This window comes from Ictalurus furcatus, chromosome 9 (assembly GCF_023375685.1).
Source record: "Ictalurus furcatus strain D&B chromosome 9, Billie_1.0, whole genome shotgun sequence".
NCBI lineage: Eukaryota > Metazoa > Chordata > Actinopteri > Siluriformes > Ictaluridae > Ictalurus > Ictalurus furcatus.
Genome location: NC_071263.1, coordinates 9,605,715 through 9,631,975, shown reverse-complemented (window position 1 = coordinate 9,631,975; position 26,261 = coordinate 9,605,715). Strand labels below are relative to the sequence as shown.

Sequence of the window (26,261 nt, the reverse complement as noted above, 5' to 3'; positions counted from 1 at the left end):
TTAAAGAAATTTTAACTGAAAAATTTGTGTGTCTCTGTGTCTGTGTGGGGGAAAAAAAACTGCACCATCCCTGAATATTTAATATGCATCCTTTATTTGTTTAGAAAAAAAAAATAATTAATGTTTCTCTCATCATGATCAACTGACATAAATAAAACCACAATGAAATAAGCTGAATTGTTCAAGAAATTTGATGATGTACAGAATGTACACAGCTGGTGAGAAACCATTCAGCATGTACCATCCAGTGTGCTTTACTTCTACAAACATAATCACAATCTTCCAAAATCCATAGCAGCACACATACGTTCACACACTCCCACTGAAAACTCCACAAACTGTTAAGAAAATAAGTCACAGTACGACAGGTTGGATGCGAAAATGCCAACATGAACATCACATCCTAAGTGTAAACATACACTCTCATTCACTCACTCACTCTCTCTCACACACACACACACTGTAAACAAACACGCCGAAGCCAGACGACTTATTTCATATGTACCTTTTTCACTCAGTAATAATGATCAGAATGCAAATACAGTATTGACTCAACGTGATTATATGTACACATTATTCCTTCTTCAGTTACTCTTTTAAAAATCAACCTGTGGAGCTGAGGAGCAGTATTTACAGTGTACACGTTTTCCAAATGATTCAGAACCCCCTTCCGAAAAGCAAGATGGTTTAGTCCATTGAAAAAAAATTCAAATAAACAACGTAATAATAAATAGCTAAATCAGTAGGATATACAGTTGGTTCCAATGGCTCATTAAAAACAGTCGCCACCACAGTAGCTGAACAATAGTCAGTGACAATGTTCTAAGCTCTGTTTCAAGTCATCTCTAGCTTAAATTTGGCCTACTGGCATGCAAATCCTGGAGAAGGTGCAGTAGTCTCTCTGTGCTAAGAATACTGGCAAAATACTGACCTGATCAGGCCATCAAGCATCATGAGACATTCTTTGCTTAAACATAAGTGAGTAACTCATTTGTGTTGAACATGAACACGGTCTTAGCGTTTAGGCTGCCAATTAAGCACCAACTGTCCCCAGTGTAAGGTCCTCAGGACAAAGAAAATGGGTCTTTGACCCATGGTGCAATTTATTAACACTCCATCTACATTAGCCATGGTCATCCTGCTTGCATGAGGACAACAAGTGCTCTTTTTTCATGAGTCTATAGAAGCTGTACTGTGTATCAGATCACTTCTTTGCGCCCAGGACGTTCAGACCTGGAGCCCTGGGAGCCTCTAGCCAAAAGCCTACGATGGCATGTAGTGTAGAGGAGAGAGAGACAGGAAGAATAGGGGACTCAGCAGCGGGACATGCGCTTGCGGTACTGCTCGACAAGGGGAACGAGGCACTGTGGAGAGCTGCTCTGAAGTAGGAACGGGTGCTCAAGGAGGTCCGTGGCGCTAGCACGCTCCACCGGGTCTCTGGTCAGCATGCGGTCCAAGAAGTCTTTTAGCATCGGAGACACCTGGGAAGGGAAGGATCAAGAGCAGGATGAGTAAGCTATAACAGTGCAGGCTGTTGACAATACTACGTATTTTGTAAGCCATGGCTGGAGGAGACGAGTTGTTTTGAATATTGCTACGCAGGAATGGAATGTAGGTACCTGCTGAATGTTCCGTATAGTGGGCGGTGGCTCATCTCTCAGCCGCTTCATGGCCACAACTGGGGTTTCGCTGAAGTAAGGAGGCTCTCCGTCTACCATCTCCACCACCATGATGCCCATAGACCACACATCCACCTGGGATCCAGTTTCATACCACACTCATTTGAAACAGGTATATATATATATATATATATATATATATATATATATATATATATATATATATTTATTTATTTATTTTTAATACATTGAGTACAATAGTAACAAAATGGTGAAATAGTATACTGCATGTGAAGATATTAAGGTCATATTAATTTAACCGCTGTATGTTGATGCATTGCCATTCTTTACCTCAGTGCCATATGGTGACTTTGATATAACTTCAGGGGCCATCCAATATGGTGTCCCTACCAGTGATTTCCTTTTAGGAATATCTTTGCTGATCTGAGCACAAAAGCCAAAGTCGGACAGTTTAATCTGAAAAGGAAAAAAAAGAAGATTGTGGTTCACACCAGCTACATGCTAAACTCATTTTAATCCATAAAGTGGTCCATCACACAGCTAAAATATGCATTCAGAACACAAAGGAATGGAGGAGGAGATTGAGAGAGGCGAAAGAAGTGTGACGTAAAGTGGATCTTACCCTTCCATCCAAGGACAGCAGGATGGAGTCACTTTTGATGTCTCGATGAATGACGCCTTGCGAGTGGAGATAAGCCAGTGCCTGCAGGACAGCCTCACACACCGTGGCAATCTGCTCCTCACTCAACCTGTACAATTAAGCACAGCAAATCACAGTCCAAATCTATCCACTGATCCATTCCATGTCTTATTCTGGATACCATGTCTTACTCGGATCAACAATAAATCCGAATGATTAAATCTTAGTCCTAGATTAACAGACACATGTTAACTATTTCTGCTCACCCAAAGTGAATTTTGTGGGGTTTTTTTTGCTTTGTTTTTTTGTAGTGTTAGAGAAGTTAAAGAAGCTGGTACTTTACTTGTAACAATACATTTATGACACAACCTCTGCACAATATACTGTATATTAAACCATGAATACAGTATATTCACATCCCCACAATACATTCACCCACTCTCATAACTACACATCTTCCCTATTAGTTCCACTGTAATTTCACTGAGTAATATGCTTTAATATGAACAACTGGATTATGAATAAGGGGTTAAACCTTACTGCATAGGCTCAACCTTAGTGCCTGCCCATGTACAGGTTTATTAATAATCCATTTATTTTATACAGTTGGAAAAGTGCCAGAAAGGATTTCATCTGAAAATAAAGCTTTCTATAATGTCAGTATAGCAACTAAAATACACTTAACATGCCCAGAAACAACATGTCAACAACTTTGCTGCATCAGTTAAGTTTAGTTAAGTGCCTAGTGCAAAGTTGGTTGTTGAGTGTTAAATAGTTAGACATAAAGAGTGGATGAGGTGATATGCAAAGTAGCACACAACAGTTTGGGGGGGAAAAACGTGTAGCTCATGCATTAATGTGGCATATATTTTAGGACAAAAATTAAGCATTGTCATTGCAGCACTGGCAAACATAATTATGCAAATAAATCATAGATCCTCCCATATTAAAAGGGGGATTTTGATGAATGATGCAGCATTAAATATATGTTAGTGTTAGTTAGCCTGAGGTACGCAACCAGATTAAAAACTGAGTTGAAAGTCTACTGCCCCCGTGTGGTTAAAAAAAACTGCTACAACATAAGAACTTGATTCCAGAATGCTGGGACATCTTTAGCAAACCCTGCAATATGATATCACTGCACAGAGCACTTCAGCTTCCTGTTTACACACATAAAACTAAGGGAAATAAACAACTGGCCAGCAGTTTCTTTTGTTTGTTTTTTTTTGTTTTTTTTTTGTTTTGTTTTGTTTTTTTTAGAAAAGAGGTCTAAGCTGATAAGGTCAATGCACCAGTTCTATGGAAACATATATTAACTTGATGAAGTTTTTGTTGAAGTCCTAGATTATTATTGAGTTGTTCATCTTAAAGCATATTATCAGCTACTACAATGGAACTAATAGCAACATCATGTAGTTATGAACTTCAGAACAGTACTGACCACCCATTGGTTCCTGAGATTTTAAGAGCTTAACCAAGCAATCAGGACTGCACTATTTAAATCACACAGCTTCTTTTAAGCAATATTTTCTATATTCATAAAAAATAATAAGGTCATTTAAGCCAGCAGTTCTCAAAGTGGTGTCTGGGGATCCTGGGGGCCCAAGAAGCATAACCAGGTGTAATGTGATTTATTTATTTGTTGTTACAGTGGTAGTAATCACAACCCACTGTTATCAAAGTTATGTATATTTATTATTGAGTTCTTATAGTTATTAGCCAGTTTGACTTGCCACTGGAATTTAATGGGTTTAATCCAAACCTTAATAACTCAAAAACAAGTAGGTCTATAAATAATCAACTTGAACCTTGAGGGAAAGTTCCAAAATAAAAAGCTCTGTGGCACCAATAAATAACCAGAAAATTATTGAACACATTTGAATAATGTGGTGCCATTTGAATAAAATGATCCGTGGCTACAAAAAACCCTTGAGAATTTCTAAGCACCTCTGTGCTCAGATAGATCTCAAATAGATCTGCTGTTTCGGACACTATAATGGCTTACCTGGTTTCAGACACTATGTTAGTGAGAGCTCCGCCCTGGAGGTACTCCATAATAACCCAGAGCTCTTCCTCCACCAGTGCACTCTTAAACATCTCCACCACATTCCTGTGCTGGTAGTCCCGCATAATCACTACCTACATATGCATACACACTTAGTTACTGCAGTAGAATGACAAAAATCATACGCTTGGACTCAAAGAATGAATGTAAATGCTTGCTCACTAACCCTATCTCAAGTTGCACACAGTACATTTGTTGCTTATCTAACAGGTACAGTTTGTGTATTATACAAGCGATATTAAACATATATTTCTTTCTTCAGAAACAAAGGCAAAACAGTGCAAAATTATAAGACATGAAAGTCTTATACCTCTAAAGCCTCTACCCAACACAGAGACAACAATTCCTGCAGGTAATGGCTGTTTTTTCACAACCAAATTTAATGTTGTTAACTTATTGTTATTATTATTTTTGCAAGTGTTCATGGTATTTTAGAGCTTTTTAAATTAATCCCTTGGTGTATATATATATATATATATCACAAAATGTTTTTAGATAGTGTGAATAGATATTCTTATTTTTATCAGCTTATCATTTCTAGGAAAACAGTGTATTCTTCCTCTTTACATTCAATCAAATGCTTCAAAAGATCTTGACGACTCAAACGCGTATGACATCATTCAACTGTGGAGGAATCCTGGCTGAGGTCTCAAGAGAGTATCTTCCTGTAATGTTGGGATTTTAAAAAAGTGCTGCAGACCGCTAACAAATGCCCCATGGGCCAGTATCAACCCAAGGCATGGTGTTTCGAAACAACAAAGTCACGATGAGCAAGTTGTCAGTGAGAAATTCTGCACAGCTGAAAACAAGATGTCTTTAAACTCTCAGCTGCCTCTGTTATCTCAACAAAAAGCCCTTCAACACTCTCCCTGACTTCCTATGAAAAAAAAACAAAAAAAACACCAACATATAGAATCCCACCACAGCTCTTGAACCATTTCATGGGCACATTAATCACTGTGCTAACATGCTACCAAAATGACAGTTATTATTAAGAATATCAAACCTCATTGAACAGCAGCTCCCGTCTCTGCTGCCTCCTCAGGTCCATCATCTTTACTGCCACCAAACGGCCACTGTGCTTTTCTCGTGCAATACACACCACCCCAGTGGAGCCCTCGCCAATCTTGACAAAGTTCTCCAGGTAGGAGCGTGGGTCACCCTTGTCCACCACCATCTGTAGAGCTGCCTTGAACTGCTCATGGGTGACTTTGGGTGGGTCGGGCGGAGGCCGTGGGGATGGGTGCTGCTGTGGTCTGAAGGCTGGAGAACAAGTTCCAGCTGGACTGGTGGCCAGAGAGCCAGTGGGTGAAGGCCGGGGCTGGGATGGGCTGTCTTGTCTGGGGTAGAGTCCTGGATTGGGGCACCCTGAGTGCCTCAGGAAGGGATCGGGGCCTGAGGGCCGGAAACTGATGTTGGGAGAAAGACCGATTGTGTAGCTGGAGGATGATCGTACGGCCCTGTGAGGCCTTGTGGTGCTCACCATGGGACTGCTAGCTCCACTGTGGAAGAAGCCTGGCTGAGGTCTCAGGAGAGTATCTGCCTGTAACTTTGGGAATAAAAAACATACATATTGGATGATGTCCCAGGGCCAAAGTGCTCTAATGCTAATTAAAACCTGCCATCCTCCCATTCATGCCAGCCTACGTTTTCTGTTAAGTATGTGCCGCACTTAGAACATTTACTCCCAGGAGCATGAGCACTTCCAAAAATAGCTTCCCACTACCACAGGAAGATTGCAGCTCTAAGTGCTTTACGTCACTTTTTTATCACCTTGAGAAATCATCACAATTCACTGAACAAGCTTCGCAGATTGGGAAATGTGCCAGCATACTTAATCTTCAGAGACAGCAGCAAAACACTGCAGGTAGAAATTAAAACCCAAGACATGGATTACAATCACACTGTGGGCTTGAATTATAAAATTCTTTAAGGGCATGTATATTTAATTGCTTTGATATCTAAAGCATTAAACAGTTATGCATGTAATTAGCTATAACATGCCTTATTTACACATTACACATGTATACTAAGTGACTGTCTCTCTGAAATTACTACTACTATTACTACTACTACTACTACTACTACTACTATTACTATTACTACTACTACTTCTACTACTATTGCTACTACTACTACTACTACTATTACTACTTCTACTACTACTATTAGTACTATTACTACTATTACTACTACTACTAGTACTACTACTACTACTATTAATACTATTACTACTATTGCTACTACTATTACTACTACTACTACTACTACTACTACTAGTAAGTTCAGGTACAGTACAGTACAGTCTCAGTGTCACACACAATCTAAAATATAGTTAATGCTCTGGGACGTTAAGTTAGTATGCAATAGTGTTAATATGTCCCATGATCTTGTTCCCATAATTTACTACGTTGTGACTAAACATTATTTTTTTAGTATTAGTTACGGATGTCATCAGCGCCGTACCACTGCTTAAGGTAGTATGCAATATGGATAGATACAATGGTTATGTTGAGCTGGAAATAGCACATTGACAACTATTGGTTAGTTAGCACCAGAAGTGGGCAGTAACAAAGTATAATTAATTTTTTGGTATACTCAAGTGTATATGCATTTTATTAGAATTTTCTCTCCCCCAATACTTCTGAATTTTACTTACCACAATTCAAGTGAAACACCACATTTCTACTGTAAATACTTAAATATTTGTAAAGTCACAATGTGACATTTTAGTATCAGACAGTGTCCAGGAGAAAGAATCTAACAAATCTAACCTTTAAGACATGTAAAAGGAAGAACGAGACCTACAACCTATCACTGTAATCTATCTGTTGCAACATACACTTTGTATTTGTTTAGCTAGTTATTGGCATGCAATTAGTTTGTATCATCAGTATTACTATCATGCTAGCTAACATTCATGAGATTAGGAATAAAGCTGTTGTTGTTAGCCTTAGCTAATGTTTTCCCAAGTTTCTGAGTTACTTGGTGAAAGGGGCACTAATTCACCATCAGTGAGTAAAATCAATGTGTGATTTATTCATCCGTCTTTTTGTTTGTCAATGTTTCTTGTGCTTTTATTTTTAGTACATTTAAAAGTTTGAGTAAAGACTTTGAATGTGTACGTTTAGCATGGAAAGTATTATTTTACAAGAGTAATTTATTTAGAATCATGTCATTTTACATGATTAAAGAATTTCAGTGCTTTTTCCACCTCGAGTTACTGCCATGGAAAATATCATCATTAAGGCGTGCAATAAAGCTTTATTTCATTTTGTCAACTACCCTATAATGCCAAGCCATTTTATGACTTCAGTTAATTCATTTGAAGGTATTTTGTGACATTAACAAAGGAATATATTGTATGGTAAATGTGTTATTGCTTTTAGTAATAAGCAATAAGTAATATATTACATTTTGAAAGCAGTGACAGCTGCGTTTTGTTCACCCATGAAGGGCCTTAACTTTGTTACAGATTTATTTATGGTTATTAGATTATATTGATTATATATCCAGTGGCCTCAGATGAACCCTCTCGCAAAGTTTCTGTCTTGGGCAGTTAGTACTAGGTTTCTCTAAACAGGAATATGATTTGATTGTGTGTTTGGTGAAAACGCTGAAGTCTCTGATAATAGATTGTTCTTGATGCAGTGTAAAAAAAAAAAAAAATGAAGTGATTTGCAGGGCAAAAAAAGTGTGAAAGACATTTGGTGCCGCAGCATCACTTTCAAGCTATATACAGTACAGCATTTCTATAGGTACTTGTTATATGCAGTCTAGCAGCACACTCTGAGTAAAAATAAAATGCTAAATGCAGTATTATGGAAGGTGTGGTATCAGTTACCTTGGGTTTTCTGCTCTTGTTTGCTTATATGTATGGCAATCTGTGCTGTGTATGTGTCTGTGCTTATCCTTATTGTAACATTTGTTACATTACATATGTTACATTTGCATGTACATTTACTCCAAAAGCTGTTGTCAAATGGAGGCATAATCATGGTTTAGCTTCCTGTTAAGGCAGTTCTTAAGTTATTCTTCCTTACTCACACTATTTATTTCAGGATGCAGAGATACACACCTCTAATGCAAAGGTTGTGTATCAGTCAGATTATGTATCATTCCTCCTCAGGCAAAATGTTCCTAAATTCCTTGTGCAATCCTTTATAATCTTTGTAGTGTTAAACTGTCCTCAAACCTCTAAAGAATCAGGAAACAGAAAGAATTTTCATTTTGAATTTGAATTTTCAAATTTCTAAACTGTATACAACAACTAAATGTCCAAACACAGACAGACTTTGGTTATGTTATAGTGTGTGAAAAATACTAATATGCCTTTGGGATTTTTGAACAGATTTTTTTTCAGATCTCTGTTTAGTTGAAAAGATGGTAACTGTTGTAAAATGTTAAAAAAACTGAAAGCTATTGATTTTTTTTTTTAATCTGAAACTTCATCGCATATTTATTTGAGATTTATTTGAGATTGTTTGAATCTTGGAAGAAAAAAAGTTATGTTCGTTCATCAGTGTATCTCTCAAATAAAAGTTGGGTTGACATTAGTCACATGCCATGACATCATCATGAACTACTCCCTTTCCTGCACAATTAAGTATTCTCCCTGCTCTTACACACCCACTTCAAGTCATGACAGTTTATTAATTAGCTACGGTTAGTTAAATTAGTTAGGATTGTTGAATCCGGTACTTTGGGAGCAGGGAAAACACAAAAGTTTGGAGAACAGTGGGTACTCCAGGACAACCATTGGGAACTTGTGGCGTACTCATTTGACATGCTGCCTCAAGACATAATTTTGGTAATCTATCCAAAACAACTATGCTTGCACACCCATAAACAGCTGAAGAGACAACAAATCAAACTTGTCTTCATCCTTGAAGACAAGTTGAGGATGGACTGTCTCTATTATGTGCAATCAAAACCTTCAAAAGTCTCAAATATTTAACATCAAAATGACTTCAGAGCTGAGCCTGTAGAACTGAGTTAATTGTGACTTCGAAGCATTACAAATGTAGATGAAATTTGTAGGTTGTTGGTGGTGCTCTTCAGTGTGCTTACAGAATGAAACAAGCTTAAGGCTTGAAAAGTTGCTTACCTTCAGGTCATAAGAAGAGTATGGTCTTCCAGGGCTATTTTGTGGATGAACCAGCAGCCTGTCAGCAGTCCTTATATCTGTGTTAAACCCTCCACCCTCTCCTTGTCCTTGCTGCATGGGTATAGTCGGACTATAAAAGCAGGTGATGGGCCTTGGATTGTGAGACAACACTATGGGAAACTCCCGTCTCATCATCAGTCTTTCATTAGGGCTACCCATATCTCCACCCACATACACTGGCCTTGGTGGCACAGGGATTGGTGGTGGTGGAGGCATGGGTAGTACCGGAGGAGGAGGACGTCCCTCCAGCAAGTTAACATTGACCTCATAAGTAGATTTAGCTCTAGGCAGGATGCCGTTGGGTTCCAGGGTGATGCTCTTCTTCATACCCATAAATGGGGTCCCACTCTCACTGTGGATGTTGCGTATCTGGTCTCTCCAGTGGTTCTGGGAATCTGGGTCAAGCTCAGTGCGCTCCAGGTCCTCATACTGGTAGCCATCACCCTCCATCACCTCGCCAAGGCGGCCCAAAGATTGGGCTCTCTTGCGGGTCGAAGGGCTGCTCTTACGTAGTGAGTTGGAGCTGGTCACCGATAGGCGGCTCATATCCGACAGCATGGCTGAGATGTAGTCTCCGTGGCCGACAAAAGTCCCACGCACAATCGTCTGAGGAAAAGGGAGAGACAGCGAGAATTTATGATTAATGCGAGTGGAGTGGTGAGAATTCGATTGGGGCTTTTGCTTCCTTAAAGCAAGGCTATTTTGGTATACAGTGTATAAGATCTACCTTCTTGGTTTCTAGTAATTTAGCAAAATCTTGTTTGAATGTTTTCTTTTGGCAAAAACACATGAGGATTAGGAAAATTGGGTTTAAAAATAATGTGAGACTGTACATTATTTCTCTTGCACCTTATTGCTTATTTTCTCTCAAAGCTGATGTCGACCTCAATTTAAGAGCCAGTTGGCAGGGTTTTTGGCCGCAAAGGACATTTTATGTCAGCTGCCATGTGCTTCAGTCACTATGTCCTTGACAAGAGATATAAATATACCCTAAAGTAGCCATGACTCACAGCACCAGTGCAGCTCAGGAACACAGACTTGGTTAACCTGTCAGAAGAAAACCCAGTGGCCTGTTATTCAAACTTAAAGTGAATTAGGATAGGGTAGAGGGGAGAGAAACCAAAAAAGCAATATATACGGTGTATTCATCCAGTTGTTTAACGTAGGAGTAACACATTGAGAACTACTAGAAGGTGTAGCCCATATCTAACCCAAAACCTTAGTGCAGGCCATAACATTTAATGCCACAGATTTGGACAGGGGACATCTGCTATTTCATTTCTGTGATGTTGTTTCGTGTCATGTACAGTATTACTGAAAAGGCATCATTACACTATGGCCAAGGAGAAATCTGCCATGGTCATGCTCTACTGCTCTGTAGCTTTCTCTTTGCTTGGAACTGCAGTTTTTATCCCTGACTCTGATGTTAGTGGTACACAGCATGGGCCATTATTAATTGCCAGCATGGAGTAATAAATCTTTGGTGCAATCCAAGGATTCTTGCCATTGGATCTATGTACATAGCAGGATTGTAAGGGCAAACTCATAATAGATAAGGAGGCTACATGACTTTATGCCACTCAGTACTTAGCTATAACTTGATTTAAGAATCTTCCTTAGGGAGATGAACACTGTCGTGGCTTTGAAAAGCAGGACTAACATTATGCAGAAATTCGCCTCAAAACATGGCTTAAAAATCCATGTCAAATCTAAGTTTAGAGACATTTTTTGTTCTCCTCGGTTCTAGTTGAATTCCTTGTTTTTAGTTATGATACCTGCCTTCTTTGGTTTTAATTCCACTGGTGTTATTCTGGAGGGGTCCACCATGGGTTTGGGTCTTCGCAGGTTCTCTATAAGACTCTGCCATTGTGTTGGTAAGCCCACAAAGATCCCAAGCTTTGCGTCATAAGAGGTATGGACTCTGTGTTCGAAGTTCTTTGGTGCAGAAATTTCTGGCCTCTTCTTCTTCTTTTTGCGGAACATTATTGGGTCTTAGATTGCCAACCTGTCAAAAAAAAAAAAAAATCCAGTTTTGTGTAAAAAATGAGAGAAACTGCAGTATATGATATTTATAATGATAAAGATATGCTTTTTATTTCAAGAATGTACCACTCCTAGGTCATTGTGCTAACATACTATAAGTATATACAAAGGATTTGATTCCTTCCTTACTTAATCTGACTCCTTGTTCCAAATATAGTAAGCTAAGTACGTTTTCAGTCATTCTCTGCCCTAGATAGATAGGAGCTGTAACTTTCATGCCTTATTGACATCATACAACACTTACGTGATGAATGGTCTGTTGTAATGTATGTCAGACTGCATTGCAAACTAAACAACAAAAATTTGAAATGTATTGTTTGCCATATGCTTTATAGACATTATGACATATATTTGCTAATGTTAATGTAGGCATTCAGGGAGTAAACAGTTGGAGACTGCAACGTTATTCACTCTCAGAAAAAAAAGAGTACTAAATTGTAGCTTTAATTTTTTTGTGTATCTTCTTTTGGACTTTTAATAAGTATCTTTTACCTATATGGTGCATATAGTGGACCTTTACAGCTTTACCCTTCAATTATGTACCTTAAATCTTTTTTGAATGCACATTATATTCATGTTTCCAGATGAAAGATACATATAAAGAGTACAAAAGTTACCCCAGATACAAGGAAAGGTAAAGTTGAGAGTGTGTTGAAAATAGTTTGTTTACTATTGTACACTACATTGTAGTTTGTTTACAACGTAGTGTTAAAATGCTTCTGTGTTCTAGCAAATCTAGTCACTCGCTCCTATTCTCTTGTTGAATTTTACAATATGTTTCTATATAGACCTTCTTTGCAGATTTCACAGATCATCGATTTGCCCTTCTAAATTGCACTGCCATTTAAATAGGCTATGATTTAGGGCCTTGTGAAATTTGGAATTTAACCAGTGAACTGCAGCTGGACAAGAAACAATTCACTATGAAAAATGGATGCCATGTCTCCTGTCTCTACACAAGTTCAAGCCCTCAGTGCTGCAGGCCTACTTCACTGAAAATGCAATGCATCTGAATACATCAGAAAGTGTTTTAAATCTATTTTTTTCTTTATACTCTCTGGATGTAATTTTATTTTTCCATTTTCTACCATGTTTGAGAGGGCCATTAGTTGGACGTGAGATACATTTGTGCTCCAATGTGAAAAGAAGGACAGCTGCATGATTACGGTTTTCTCATTGCACCCACCCTTTCAGTGACAGCTGGTCTTGATATTAGATAGGCTAAAATATATTACTTATCAACGGCTGGACAACATGTGGTTAGTTTATCTACTTTTCTCCTCTAAAGGTATTTTGGATGGATGATGAAGTTAATAATCCACCTTTTTCATTATACCTGTGACTATATTTCACAAGCACATTCTCAATCACTGTTGATCATGTGTTATGTATGTGTTAGTAAAGCAGGCATGGAAAAATCCATCCATCCATTTTCCATACTGCTTATCCTACACAGGGTCTCGGGGAGCCTGGAACCCAGGGAGCTCGGGGCACAAGGCGGGGGACACCCTGGATGGGGTGCCAACCCATCGCAGGGCATAATCACACACCCAATCACACACCCATTCACACACTACAGACAATTTGGAAACGGTAATCAGCCTACAGCACGTGTCTTTGGACTGGGGGGAGGAAACTGGAGTACCGATAGGAAACCCCTGAAGCAAAAGGAGAATATAGGTTGAACACACTAACACATAGGGTGGAGGTGTGATTCAAACCCCCAACCCTGGAGGTGCGAGGCAAACCACTAAGCCACTATGCCCCTCAGCAGGAAAAATATCAGTCCAAATGTATCAGGACCAAATCTAGGGGGGCTAACGCTGTGTAATCATCTGACACAAATGTCTCTGATAGGCTACATGAATCTACATTCTGTCCCAGCCTTGCTTCTTCATACCATTGTGTGTATTTTTCTTATAACCATTGGTGGTGGTGCCTTTTGTTCATTTGTTAAGCCATTTGTTAACTGCAAATAATCTGATGTGGATGCTAAAAATGAAACCTTTGATGAAACATTGATGTCTTTTATCTTTTTATCTTTGAAAGACCCATTAATACCAGGCTCCCCTGACAGACATAAACATAGTATACAGAAAAAGCCTTCCTGCCTCAGGGTTAAGAGTGCATTAGGAAGATGAAAATATTCAAGGAGTCAACCTTCCCTCATCCTGAATGGATGCCAAGATTTGGACAGACTCTTCTAACCCTGATTTCACCCATTCAAGCCAGTGGGGTAGTCTCTTTTTTCCACTTTCTTTTCTTTATTGAGCTTTGTAAAAACATGACCTTCAGCTATGTGTTTTTTTTTTTTGGCTTGGTGCTCTTTTATTGTAGAAAGAGATATCTCATCTTTAAGCCCTCCAAATTGATAACATCTGGACTTAAAGCATTCATAAAGTATTTCATCTCGAAAAGAGAGTTTACCTCCAGTGTTTAACTGAGCAGCAAATTGCAAGCTGTAACATGTTTGAGCTGTAACAAGTCTTTGATTGAAATCAACCCCCCCCTCCCCCAACCCCCCCCCCCCCCCCAACACACACACACACACACACACACACACAAAAAAGCTATAGTATTGAAAATCAGATTTAACTACATGACTAACTAATCGTTGTGCTCTATCTAGCTTGTGCAGGCAGACAGTTATAGTCAGCAATGCATAGTCAGCATTAATAACCCTAAGTTAATGATCTGGATGACTAAGTGTATGGACATGACTATTCCTGCTTTTATTCAAGCAAGAAATATTGCATCCGAAAATGCTGAATAGCTGTACTTACATCCAGGAATAAGGTTTGCTAAATGAACAGTAATTCTTACCATCATGAGATGATAAAAGAGTTTCAGGTTAGATATCACACACACTCACACACGCACACACACAATTCAGTCAGGGACAAACATGCTAAGCGTTGCATAAGCATATCACTTGGAGCTCTCTGTGTATGCACATGATATGGCACAGAGGAAAAATAATAATAATTTCATCTGACAGGGACACTCAGCATGAGGTTATTCACCTGAGGAAGGAAGGGTGAGTGTGAGAGTGATAGCAAAATCTGAGTCATGTTTATTTCCCCTCTTTAACTCATGAAAATGCTTTTTCCTGTCATGGATGATTATTTTTTTGGAACATTTTTTACTTCAAGCTCTCCAAATTTATAACAAGTTAAGATATCTTATTTACTGAAGATGTAATTTCACTGTTTATGAACAGTACACAAATATCCATCCATCGTCCATACTGCTTATCCTGCACAGGGTTGCGGGGGAGCCTGGAGCCTATCCCAGGAACTCGGGCCCAAGGTGGTGGACACCCTAGATGGGGTGCCAATGCATCGCAGGGCACAATTGCATGCACACTACCATTTCCAAATTGTCTGTAGTGTGTGAATCAGCCTGCAACGCATGTCTTTGGACTGTGGAAGGAAACCAGAGTACCTGAAGGAAACCCCTGAAGCACAGGGAGTGCATGCAAACTCCGCACACACAAAGTAGAGACAGGATTCAAACCCCCAACCCCAGAGGTGCAAGGCAAATGTGCTAACCACTATGCCTTAAACACTGCATCCTCCACATGACCTGTGGTGCTCGCAGATTACAATTCTGCCTAACAACAATATGACACAATGATGAATATTTTATGTACAACGTGCTGTCCGACCAAATATTTATACTTAGTTTGTTGAACCTGTACAAACAGATCAATGTGTATTGACTGGAGGATGAAATCTAAGCTAGTTTGCTCTCTGGCTGCAAGTGATAACAGCCTCTAAACTCAATGACCACAAACAGGATCTGTGTTCTCCAAATGTACTGTGGTGTCACTGTTACGGCTATTGATTATTTTTTTTATTTTTTTTGAAGCATGACCAGCTCATGCTTTGGGTGCATCATTCCCTATCTCCATGCAGGGTGAGTGTAAAATTGGTTGCTTCACGATTTACAGTGTGTAGCACATTTAACAATTTCACAGTGTGTGTTCTCTAAGTTAAGACGTGTGAGCATCATTGGGTGGGTGTTCAGTGGATAAGTATTATCTATGTATTTAGGTCAAATCTCAGCTTAAATACTCTCAGAGTATTATGACAATTTCAAAAATGATTTCTCAGATTACTCAGCCAGCTCTTTCAAGTACTCACAAGTACTGATGTTTGTGTTGTGAAGGTCTTCCCAATAACTAACCAGACAATTCAGTGTTATAATCTGATTTTGAATGGTGCATACATGTCCTCGGGAATTAAAGGAAGTCGATGAGCTAACACACTTTTATTTACTCATGAGCTGTTTTCAGTCTCAGAGCCTATGAAAGAAATCTTTGTTTGACTCATATGGGGAAAAAATTTCTGCATTAATATTGTTGTTGTTTTTCCATGCTACATTAAGTACCACACTGCCTTACATCTAATCCACTGAGATAAGAACTATCAAATCAAGGTACAGCTTGCAAAGCTTTTACAAATAAACTCTGCTCTTAAGATTTCACATAGTCATACTTTTGAATACTTTAAAAATACAAAGAATAAGTCATGGAGAAAATCCTATCCGGATTCTTACCTAACAGCATGCAGCAGAGGGATCTCTGTAATGAAAGCTACAAATAAGCTGAAATAAAACGTACCAATGGCTGTTCTATCAGACTGCAGTCTCTGACACTGTTGACCATAAGAGACTCTTACAAGGTCTGCAGAATGACCCAAAATAGCTTTACTCTCATTCGACTAGCAGACAGTTTATAGAATACAGAAAACAGTCCTGGATTGCACAGTTCTAAATTTAAATTCAATATATACACTCACCTTCCACTTTAATAGGAACACCTGTACACCTGCTCATTTATGCAGCTATCCAGTCAGCCAATCATGTGGCAGCAGCACAATGCATACAATCATGTGGATACATCAGTTAATGTTCACATCAAACATCAGAATGGTGTTTCATGAAAGAAAAGGGTCAATAATGCCATAGATATCATAATGTACCTGTCCTTACACACCTGGATATAGAGTTTCCAAAATGCATCACAGCACAAAGTTCATGCTTAAATGGTAGAGGGAGCATCACATTGAACACTGTCTTGCCCAGTGAAGATGATGTTAACTTTGCCCATACCAGAGCATGATGGGAATTCTATAATAATTACACTGCCAGTCACTATTCATGAGAGCGGTCCTAAAACAGATTGGGGAATAATACACAAACAATTGCAGAAAGGTATAAATGTTTTTATTTTTCGCAGATGTGCAGTGATGCAGCGAGCAGGTGCAGTAGTATTAGTCGGAATGGCAGGAAACGTTCCTCATCACTGATCCAATTTTGAGACTGCCATTCTTTCATCCGGAAACAAAAAAAATGTGTCCGATTGTGAGGTATGAGTGAGGGATTCCAGATTATCCTCACTATGTAATGGGCGAGGCAGGAATAAGCATAATCTCATCTGAATTACGCAGCAAGATTTGCTTAGTAGCATGTATACAGTCGAGAGCTGGCTGCTGTGTGTTGCTCTGCAGAGGAGTGAGACAGCAGGAGGACTCCTTCATCACGTTCATTATTGTGACCGTTCTGCCCTTTGAGTATAATGAGACTGCAGTGTTTGTGCATGTATGTGTATAGGAGCTCCCTCACAGTCAAAGACATATTCAAACACACACACACACACACACACACTCAGTTTGCTTAATGACCTCTGTTTAAACTATTTGTTTTCTCACCTATCTGCTCTGCTTAAATCATGCCCTGCACACTGCACTGTGCACACTGTACACGCTCCAGTGGCCTGGAATGTTAATCAAACTTAAGCTACTGGATGTATATAATAAATCTTAAATATAAAGCAGTACCACATATTCAAGTTTATACGTGTTATGCTAACTAGCCTCACTCTCACATTAGTATCTCATTAGCAATATATGTTAGCATAGACTAGTAGAGCCTGACTTGCACACTTTTAGTTATTATTACTACACAATTGTGCTGGCTAAATGAGCCTAAAATAAGTGTTTAACACTTTACAATAACAGTACATGAATTATCATGCACTAATACCTGAAGTAATACTTACTTAAATATGAACTAATGATGAGTTAAGGCATGTACTAATGACAAATTAATGAAGAGCTAACCTTAACTATGACGCAAGTCTTATGAATTTATACACGAATAACAACGACCTTAAGTACACGTTACTACATGTTTGTTAGTTAATGTATTAATTAACATATAGCGGTACACTAAATCAAACCTGCTCTATAAGAAAGGAATATTAATTAAATGTCCATAATTTCAAATTGTTTATATAATTTGCCATATGCAGCTGCGATTGGCACTGGATTACGTTCATAATTTACACTGATACTTCTTACTGACTGTAGAATAAAACCCCACCAGTAATTTCAACTCAAACTGTGTTGCATCATTCTCCATCCATTTCAATTCACATCCCATTGTAATACTAGTACATGCTCTGGGTGGATAGGGCCCTTGTCCTTTGTCCACAAGGGTGAAATTAATACAGTAACATTTATTTATTTAACAGATGCTATTATCTATTAACATTTAAAACCAATGTTTGATTTAATTTACCCGTACATGTTACCCAAACCCTACCCATACATTCAAACTACATAACTACATAACTAACAAACATGTACTAACATGTCTGTACAATGTAAGACTCATGTCGTAGTTAAGGTTAGCTCTTCATTAGTTCATGATTAGTACATGCATTAACTCATTATTAGTTCATATTTTAGTAAGTGTTAATTCAGGTATTAGTGCATGATTATTCATGTACTGTTATTGTGAAGTATTACCAATAAGTGATATTATGACAGAACTATGGGACAGGACGTTGTGGTTCCTTGGTAACAAGACGCATTTGTTTTGTTTTATTAACTTCAGTACAATGTGATGGAACGACTTTTTATAGCTGCTTTAAGGTAAGTGATAATAGGAACTGCTGATGTTTGACAGCATTAAATGTAATTATAAATAGATAGTAAGTATGAAGTTGTTCTTTAATAAATAAAGGAATAAAACACTTCAGGGCATACTGGTATTGAAAAATAATCAACTATACGGTCATTGATTATTGTCCTGTAACAAGACATCCTGTGTGTTTTACTCCTTACCTGCATTGTGAGCTATATGTATTTCTAATAGAATTGGGTGTATATTGACAGAGGTAGAATTGGGTGTATATTCTCAGAGGTAAAAATCAACCACATAAACAAACAATATTATTTGGTACTGAAGCATTCTGAGATGTTTATTTCTAAGAGACCTTATTGCATTTGACAAGTGGCCTGGGTGAATTGTGGAGGAGAAAAATAAAACCAACGATATCTCAGGTACACACCGTTGTTTCTATAATTCACCTATAATTCAATTCACATATATCAGGCTCCTTTTATGTACAGGGATTAAGGGTAAACAACATTCAGGGTGGAAAATGCATCTTATTCAAAATGGAGCAAAACTCAGACCTGAGACAGTGATAAACAGTAACTTGACTAGGTTCTGTCATTTGAAAGAGGGATTTTATGAAAGAGTTCTTGACAGAGTATGTGTTCATCTGCTTAAATCCCAGTGACACAGATACTGCAGCCCAGTAGTGCAACTGGGAGAGGAATGGGTAAGGAGCTTAGAGCTCATTTTATTTTGTGTCATACAAAAGCGAGTGCACCAGAAATAGGTTAGGAACCCTTTATTTAGACACTAGTTCTGGTAACAGAGACTGTATGTATAAGATTGTTCTCAATTTTAAATTTTAGACATTCTTACCTCACGAACAGATACCTCACAAAATAGTGTTATCAGCTTATATTGATATTATTATGCCAACATGTTATATAAAACCGATGCCACAAAAGACTTTCACCACCTTCACAGTAAAGCCCTTTTCTGTGATTCAGATCTGAATAGAAACTCTAACTTTGACCACTGTCTTGACAAAATTAGTTACATTGGATGATGGCTGTAATCACTGGTTTTCATGTCTCCTCAGTGAAAAAAAAAAAAAATCTGTCTGAACGACAATTATATTAATGCAGGTTGGATGACTTTCTGCCAGGTTGTGTCTACAAACCTGTATGAGTGCATCACACATTGTCAGAAGGGAGAGTCCAGCAAGGTGGATACACGTGCAGAAGTGCTTTATAGAAGACAACCGGCTCAAGGAAACGGACTTAAAGAACAAACACGAAGAGTAAACACACGAGGAACTAAGATTATCACAGAACTAAATAAACTAGAAAGTAAACACTAAGAAAAATGCTAAATAATCAAAAACAGTGTAAATTACACAATCATAACAAACATAAGAAAACCAGAAACTCAAACATAACCTGACATGAGTTAATGCTCCAGCAAATAAGAAAGAAACACAGGGAACTTAAATAGAGCACTAACCAATCAGGGAAATAAACACATGAGTAAGGTTACACAAAAAAAAAAAATGGAGGGAGACAATAGAGGAAGAAGTTCTACATGGGGTACAGGGGTGCCCTATAGTGATCCAAGGTGGAATTGCCCCTAGGGGCTATGACAGAACCTCCCCATTAAGGCACCACCAGTCAGAGAGACCCAAAGCAGCAAATGGCAAGAGTCAAGAGGCCCCGAGGGGGGAGTGGGTTGAGTGGTGGCCACGGCGAGGCCGGGGGGGGGTTGAGTGGCGGCCACGGCAAGGCCGGGGGGGGGTGGTGTCCACGGCGAGGCCGGGGGGGGGGGGGGGTGAGTGGCGGCCACGGCGAGGCTAAGGGGAGGGGTGAGTGGCGGCCACGGCGAGGCTAGGGGAGGGGTGAGTGGCGGTCACGGCGAGGCTTGGGGGGGGGGGGGGGTGAGTTGCATTCACGGCGAGGCTAGGGGGTGGGGGGATTGGTCAGTGCCAGCCACGGTGAGGCTGGGGTGGTGAGTGCCGGCCACAGTGAGGCTAAGGAGGGGAAGTGACTGCCACGTCGAGGCCAGAGGGGGGAAAGTGACGGCCACGGTGAGGTCAGGGGAGAAGTGACGGCCATGGCGAGGCCGGGGGGGGGGGTTGGCAACGACATTGAAACAAAGAAGCACTGTGATTTCCCCATCCAAGATGGGAGGCGGTGCAACATCTCCAACTGAGCAAGGGAGCAGCACTGTGCCACCACCAGGGGTGGGTGGGAAGGTACATTCACCAGCTAGGGATGGCAGGTGGGGCGAAATGAAGCAGCGCAATGTCCTCAGTGAAACACAGAAGAAAGCAATATCTTTAGCAAGACAGGGAAGCAGAGCGACAACCTCAGCAAGCAATAGAAGCTGAGCGACATCCTCAGCAGAACCTGGAAGCCGAGCGATGTCCCCATGTGAACATGGAAGCCAAGCAACAACTTCAGCAGAACACAAAAGCCGAGAGGCATCCTCAGCCTTTGGGGGGTGGGCTGACAATTTCAGTGGGGAGGGAGGGGGGAGCAGACAGCCTCCAGCTCTGAGCTCAAACCTTCTCCTAATCCAGTCTATCCCTCTGCCCCAAAGGTCCTTCCTGTTGGTGAACAGACTAAGGGTATCCCCCACCTCACCTCAAGAGCCAAAACCCACTCCCACAACAGCACTGGAGTTCTGCTGCATCCATTTGTGGCTGGTGCATTCTGTCACAAGGGAGAGTGCAGAGAGGCTGATGCACATGCAGATCTTTATTGAAGACAACACAGGAAACAGGCTCAAGGAAATGGACTCAAAGAACAAACACAAGGACTAGACACACTAGGAACTAGGATTAACACAGAACTAAATAAACTAGAACGTAAACACTAAGAAAAAATGCTAAATAATCAAAAACTTGCAAATAACAGAAAAGTGCAAACAACATGAGAATAACAAACATAAAAACTCAAACCTAACCTAACATTACATAATGCTCCAGCAACTAAGGAAGAAACACAGGGAACTTAAATAGAGCACTAACCCATCAGGGAAATAAGAAACACATGGGTAAGGTTACACAGAAAATGGAGGGAGACAACAGAGGAAGAAGTTCTACACGGGGAACAGGGGTGCCCTCTAGTGGTCCAAGGTGGACTTGCCCCTGGGGGCCATGACACACATATCCATTTTCTGTACTGCTTATCCTACATAGGGTTGCGGGGGGCCTGGAGCCTATTCCAGGGAATTGGGAGCACAAGGTGGGGGACACCCTGGATAGGGAGCCAACCCATCGCAGGGCACAATCACACACACACTCACAATCTGAAAATGCTAATCAGCCTACAATGCATGTCTTTGGACTGAGAAGGAAACCGGAGTACCCAGAGGAAACCACGGGGAGAACATGCAAACTCCAGGCACATGGGGCAGAGGCGAGACAAAAACCTCCAATGGAACAGAGGAACATTGATTCAGATTCTGATTTATTTATTTCTATGAAACTAAATGTTATTTGATATTATTGCTTATGTGAAAATAAAGTTTACTTGTAGCTGACATTATAATAGTCCCTTTAATCAGCCTTCAGGATTATGCGCTGTAAGCTGTTGAAAGACTTCTCCAAAGTAATCTTTTTGCATAATTTGAGAGAAGTGAATATACATGCCAGGCGACTGAATACAATGAGTAGCATCAGTAAATAAATAAATAAATAAATAAATAAACAACACCTGCTTGCAACATGACTGACATGTGTATACAGATGTGACTAAAGTGATCTTTGACCCAGAGTTGGTAAAAAAAAAATAACAACAACAGGGAAGCAGGAAAAACACTGTCATGACACTGACATCTGGAAGGAACTAAAATCACAGAGGAACATCTGCAAATGATAGAATTTAATCTTGTCTGAATATGGCTTTTATTTGACTTCTAAGCAAATTTGGAAAGGTGATGTCAAAGACAGTTAGACAGCTGATAAAGAAGTACCAGCACCTTCATAGTTTGGATATACGCCATGATTTCCATCTAGCCCTTACTCGATTCGCACCTCTCTGTGGAAAAAGACGTATCATCGGACTGGCCAAATAAAACACTCCAAATCATTTTTCAGGGACTAATTTATTGATAGAACATCTAACAACATCTACTACTGTTGCATGTTCCATGCCAAATGGCATTATTATTTTTTTCATCTCTTGCCTTCAGTCTGCCTCTCATCAGCATAAAACAATAAGAATTTTTCCACACCTTCTTCTTTAGTGTCCACTCTTCTTCACTGAAGTGCTACACATGTTCATTACCTTTAATGGGGAACCAATGGTGGGGAACTAAGTCTTTTTAAGTATGCTCACTGATAGCAATGTTATGCATTTTATATTAAATCTGTTTTTGTAACTGAAATGACTTAAAGCATGTTATTCACTTAATACTCAGGCATGCAGGAGTGTTATGAGAGTAAGGAATGCAAGTGTAGATTGATCCTGAGAGTTTAAGGGGTTAAGTTGAGTCCTGATCTAAAATAGATTTTCGATGAAAACCTACTGACAGTGCAATTTTGTCCAAAGCCAAGCTTAAAGTGTAGCAGAGAGGGTGTACAGGGACAACAAGAAGAAGGGATCTTTTTTCCAGAAAAGGTTATAGAAGAAACTGGATCAGGTCCTAATCCAATGTGCGGACAGTCACAGTCCACTGATGCCACATACCATGAAGCATGACTGCAGACACTCTGGGGGCCAGTAAGAGATCAGCTCTGCCAAAAAACCTTAATATATATTGAAAGTTCATGTCAGGGGCATTCATGGCTAAGCCACATCTGTAGTCCTCAGCTCTCCAACTCATCCTTCACTGTCACTCTTTTTTCTCTCCTTCTATTTTTCCTGCCTCTTCTCTTTCATGAAAGACAGGTTAGGCAGTGATTGACCTAAGCCTAGGAATTATTGACAATTAATTAAGGCCTGTCACAATGTGTAGGCTGTGACGTAGATTTAAAGTAGTTTAGCAGTGTTCACACCACGAACCCCTTCTTTGTAGTAAAACTAAGTCTCTTGAATAGTCCTAAATCTTTGTCCTAAATCAATACTCCAGCAGGTGGAAGTCTGACAGTGTCATACAGCCACGTAAGAGCAGAACAGCTCCAAGCATACAACAAGTCACATTCAAATCTCTGCTGTTAGTCCAAAAAAGCAGACATCATATTCTACCTTTGCTACAATTCACTACATCCTTCGGAACAACTGGTGCTGTGCTAATTATTTAAAAGAATTTGTGCACACAGATGAGCGGTGGCTCAGTGGTTAAAACATTTGGTTATGGCTTGAAGGTTGTCAATTTAAACCCCAGCACCTCTAAGCTGCCTCTGTTGGGTCCTCAGCTACTCACTTGCTGCTCATCCTCTGTAAGGTGCTTTGGATACACAGGAAAAAAATGTTATCTTCACAAGTGAAGATATCAGGAATAAAGGAAATATATCTAACATTTCTTATTATGAGATTATTATAATAAATATCGGTACAATACTGTGCAAAAGTCTTAGGCACATTCAAAGAAATGCTGTAAAGATGCTTTCCAAAATAATGAAATCAAATGTTTCTCCATAAAATAAATGACTATAAAGAGCAGTAAACAGTAATATATGAAACAAAGGCAATATTCAGTGTGACGAAAAAAAAAAAAAGGAAAAAAAAGGGTTGTGCAGTTTTATAAGGAAATGAGCTTCTTGCAGAACTAGCCACGGTTCTTCTGGAGACTTTAACTGACACACTTCATAGTTTTGCAGCAAAATCCAGCAGCCATCATTATGTTTTTTGTCTGAAAAGTGTCTCTTACCACTTAATATGCTGCTTTCTTTACTGACATACAAAATGTTTTTCTGTAACATTTAATTTTGTGCTGGAAAACTAAATTATTTTTGTACTGACTCGATAATGTAGAAGTCATTAAATAAAAAAATCTATAACAAAGTTTGTACTAAAAAAATAGCATGCTTACTTTTGCACAGTACTGTATATTTGTTTATTATAATTATAGGTATCATAAATATAAAAACCATTAAGCCTGTTTCTAGACATGTTAACAAGTTTTATTATTTTGCATCTATCAGTTTGCTTCTTTCTGGAAATAAAACGCTTGAAATAAACAAAATTATCTGCTTATTCAAGCTTGAAAAAAAAGTCTAGAAATAGGCTTAGTAATTGTGTTGTGCAGTAGTTGAATTGTCCTATATTCAAGATATTTTACTTGCTAAAATATTGGTGTGTGTTTTGTTGTTGTTATTGTTGTCTGTCCTTCACTGCTTAGTTGAATTTACTCAGTGGTTTCCTGAACCTACTTGATTCTCTCCTCTCACTGGATCACGAGACCGGTCACATAAGACAGACAAGTTCCCAGCATCTACTACTGTGGAATGCTCTCTGATAAACGTCATGATACATTTTTTCATCTCTTGCCTTGAGTATGCCTCGAATTCTTGCATTGTTACTGTATATTGCTCAGTTTTTGTCCAACCATGTCACAGACAGCTGAGTGCACAGCATGAAACTCAAATAACGGCTATTCTCACATACAATCGTTTGGCACTTCTACTAAGCAAACAAGTCTAAAAACCTCCACGTCTTTTGTTTGATCAGTCCAAACTTGAGCAAACACACTTGCATGGAAGATGGGAAAGAACGCAGCGTCGCCTGTTTTTCTCTTCTTTTTTTTTTTTACTCACAGCAGTGGCAGAAACCACGAGAGAAGTTGTAGCTTTACATACATTCAGGACTACAAACCTGATGAAGCTCATTTCAGAGCAGTATGTAGGCTTTGGCTTGTTCAAGACTGCTTGAAGCATCTGGAACATTTTTAGGGAGTGTGTGCAGTCTGATGAGATTGGTTCACCTAAGCGCTCTGCCTGCGGCCAATGACAAACACAGTATGACAGCAACAACTGGCCCAGTTCTCTCAGCTTTTCCCTGCAGACCTCCATTTGCCATTTACCACACTGCACAGGGAAGATACGAGGACAAATCGTCTCAGAGTCCAAATGCAGGAGCTTCACCATGGGGTGGCTGCTATGTAGCACCACAGAACGGAGAGAAAGGATGTGCGAGAGATGGAGAAAGAGAAAGGGAGAGAGGGGGAGGTGGGATTGGGTGAGGGGAAGGTGAACGCGCTTCCACAGCGTTGCAGTCCTTCAGTCCTTGTTTAGTCTTTTCCTTTCCTCTTTTATCACTAGCTGAGTTTGGTGCTTATATTCTTGCTATGCTGCTCCTCTCTCCCCTTTGTATTGCCTATTGACATGATACACTACTCCATTTCTCATCAATTAACCTCTCTGTGTTTTGCTTCCATCTTCCTGCTTATCTGGAAAGCAGTGGAGCGAATGGTAAAAAGGAGGATCGTCTGGAGTGAATAAAGGACTCAATAAAAAAGCAGGTCTGCTTACCTTGTTGTGATGAGAGGTGAGGAGCCTCTACACCAGGACGAGGATTTGTGAGCGCACAGCCGCGTACACACACGCACACACACACACACACACACACACACACCAAGGAGGGCCAGCTCTTAAGCAGCCTCGTACTGCAGGCTGCTGCTTGCCAGCGAAAGCCTGATGCGTTTCTCCCTCCAGGCACATACGGCCATCTCAGAGCCTCTTTGTTGGAGATGATGCATTCCCCCCTCCATCAGCTCCTGCCCCAAGTGCAGCATGAGGAGGGGCAGCACTGAATGCACGGCCACGGTGAGGAAAAGAATCACCGTCCACGGCTGGAGGACTCATAGAGATGGCTCCGCACTTTCCTTCCTTTCTCTTTCCTCCTCACTCATGTGCTC

At 39.8% G+C, this 26,261-nt stretch overlaps 1 protein-coding gene across 1 annotated transcript; it reads right to left on the bottom strand.

The window, feature by feature from the left end:
* Positions 1–9: 9 nt before the first annotated feature.
* On the bottom strand, positions 10–26,261 carry LOC128612845 (serine/threonine-protein kinase PAK 6). The gene is made up of 9 exons (XM_053633286.1): positions 25,876–26,261; positions 11,292–11,517; positions 9,453–10,118; positions 5,352–5,894; positions 4,286–4,419; positions 2,263–2,389; positions 1,971–2,096; positions 1,620–1,754; positions 10–1,481 (listed from the first exon to the last, which is right to left on the bottom strand). Exons 2-9 carry the CDS (start codon positions 11,493–11,495, stop codon positions 1,314–1,316), a joined length of 2,103 nt encoding a protein of 700 aa, XP_053489261.1. The 5' UTR covers positions 11,496–11,517; positions 25,876–26,261; the 3' UTR covers positions 10–1,313.

Coding starts and splice junctions, on each gene's coding strand:
- LOC128612845 (XM_053633286.1), bottom strand. CDS start 11,495: ATGTTCCGCAAAAAGAAGAAGAAGAGGCCAGAAATTTCTGCACCAAAG. Junction 4,420..5,351: donor GGGAGCTGCTGTTCAATGAG/GTTTGATATTCT, acceptor ATGCATATGTAG/GTAGTGATTATGCGGGACTA. Junction 2,097..2,262: donor TGCTGTCCTTGGATGGAAGG/GTAAGATCCACT, acceptor TTTCCTTTTCAG/ATTAAACTGTCCGACTTTGG.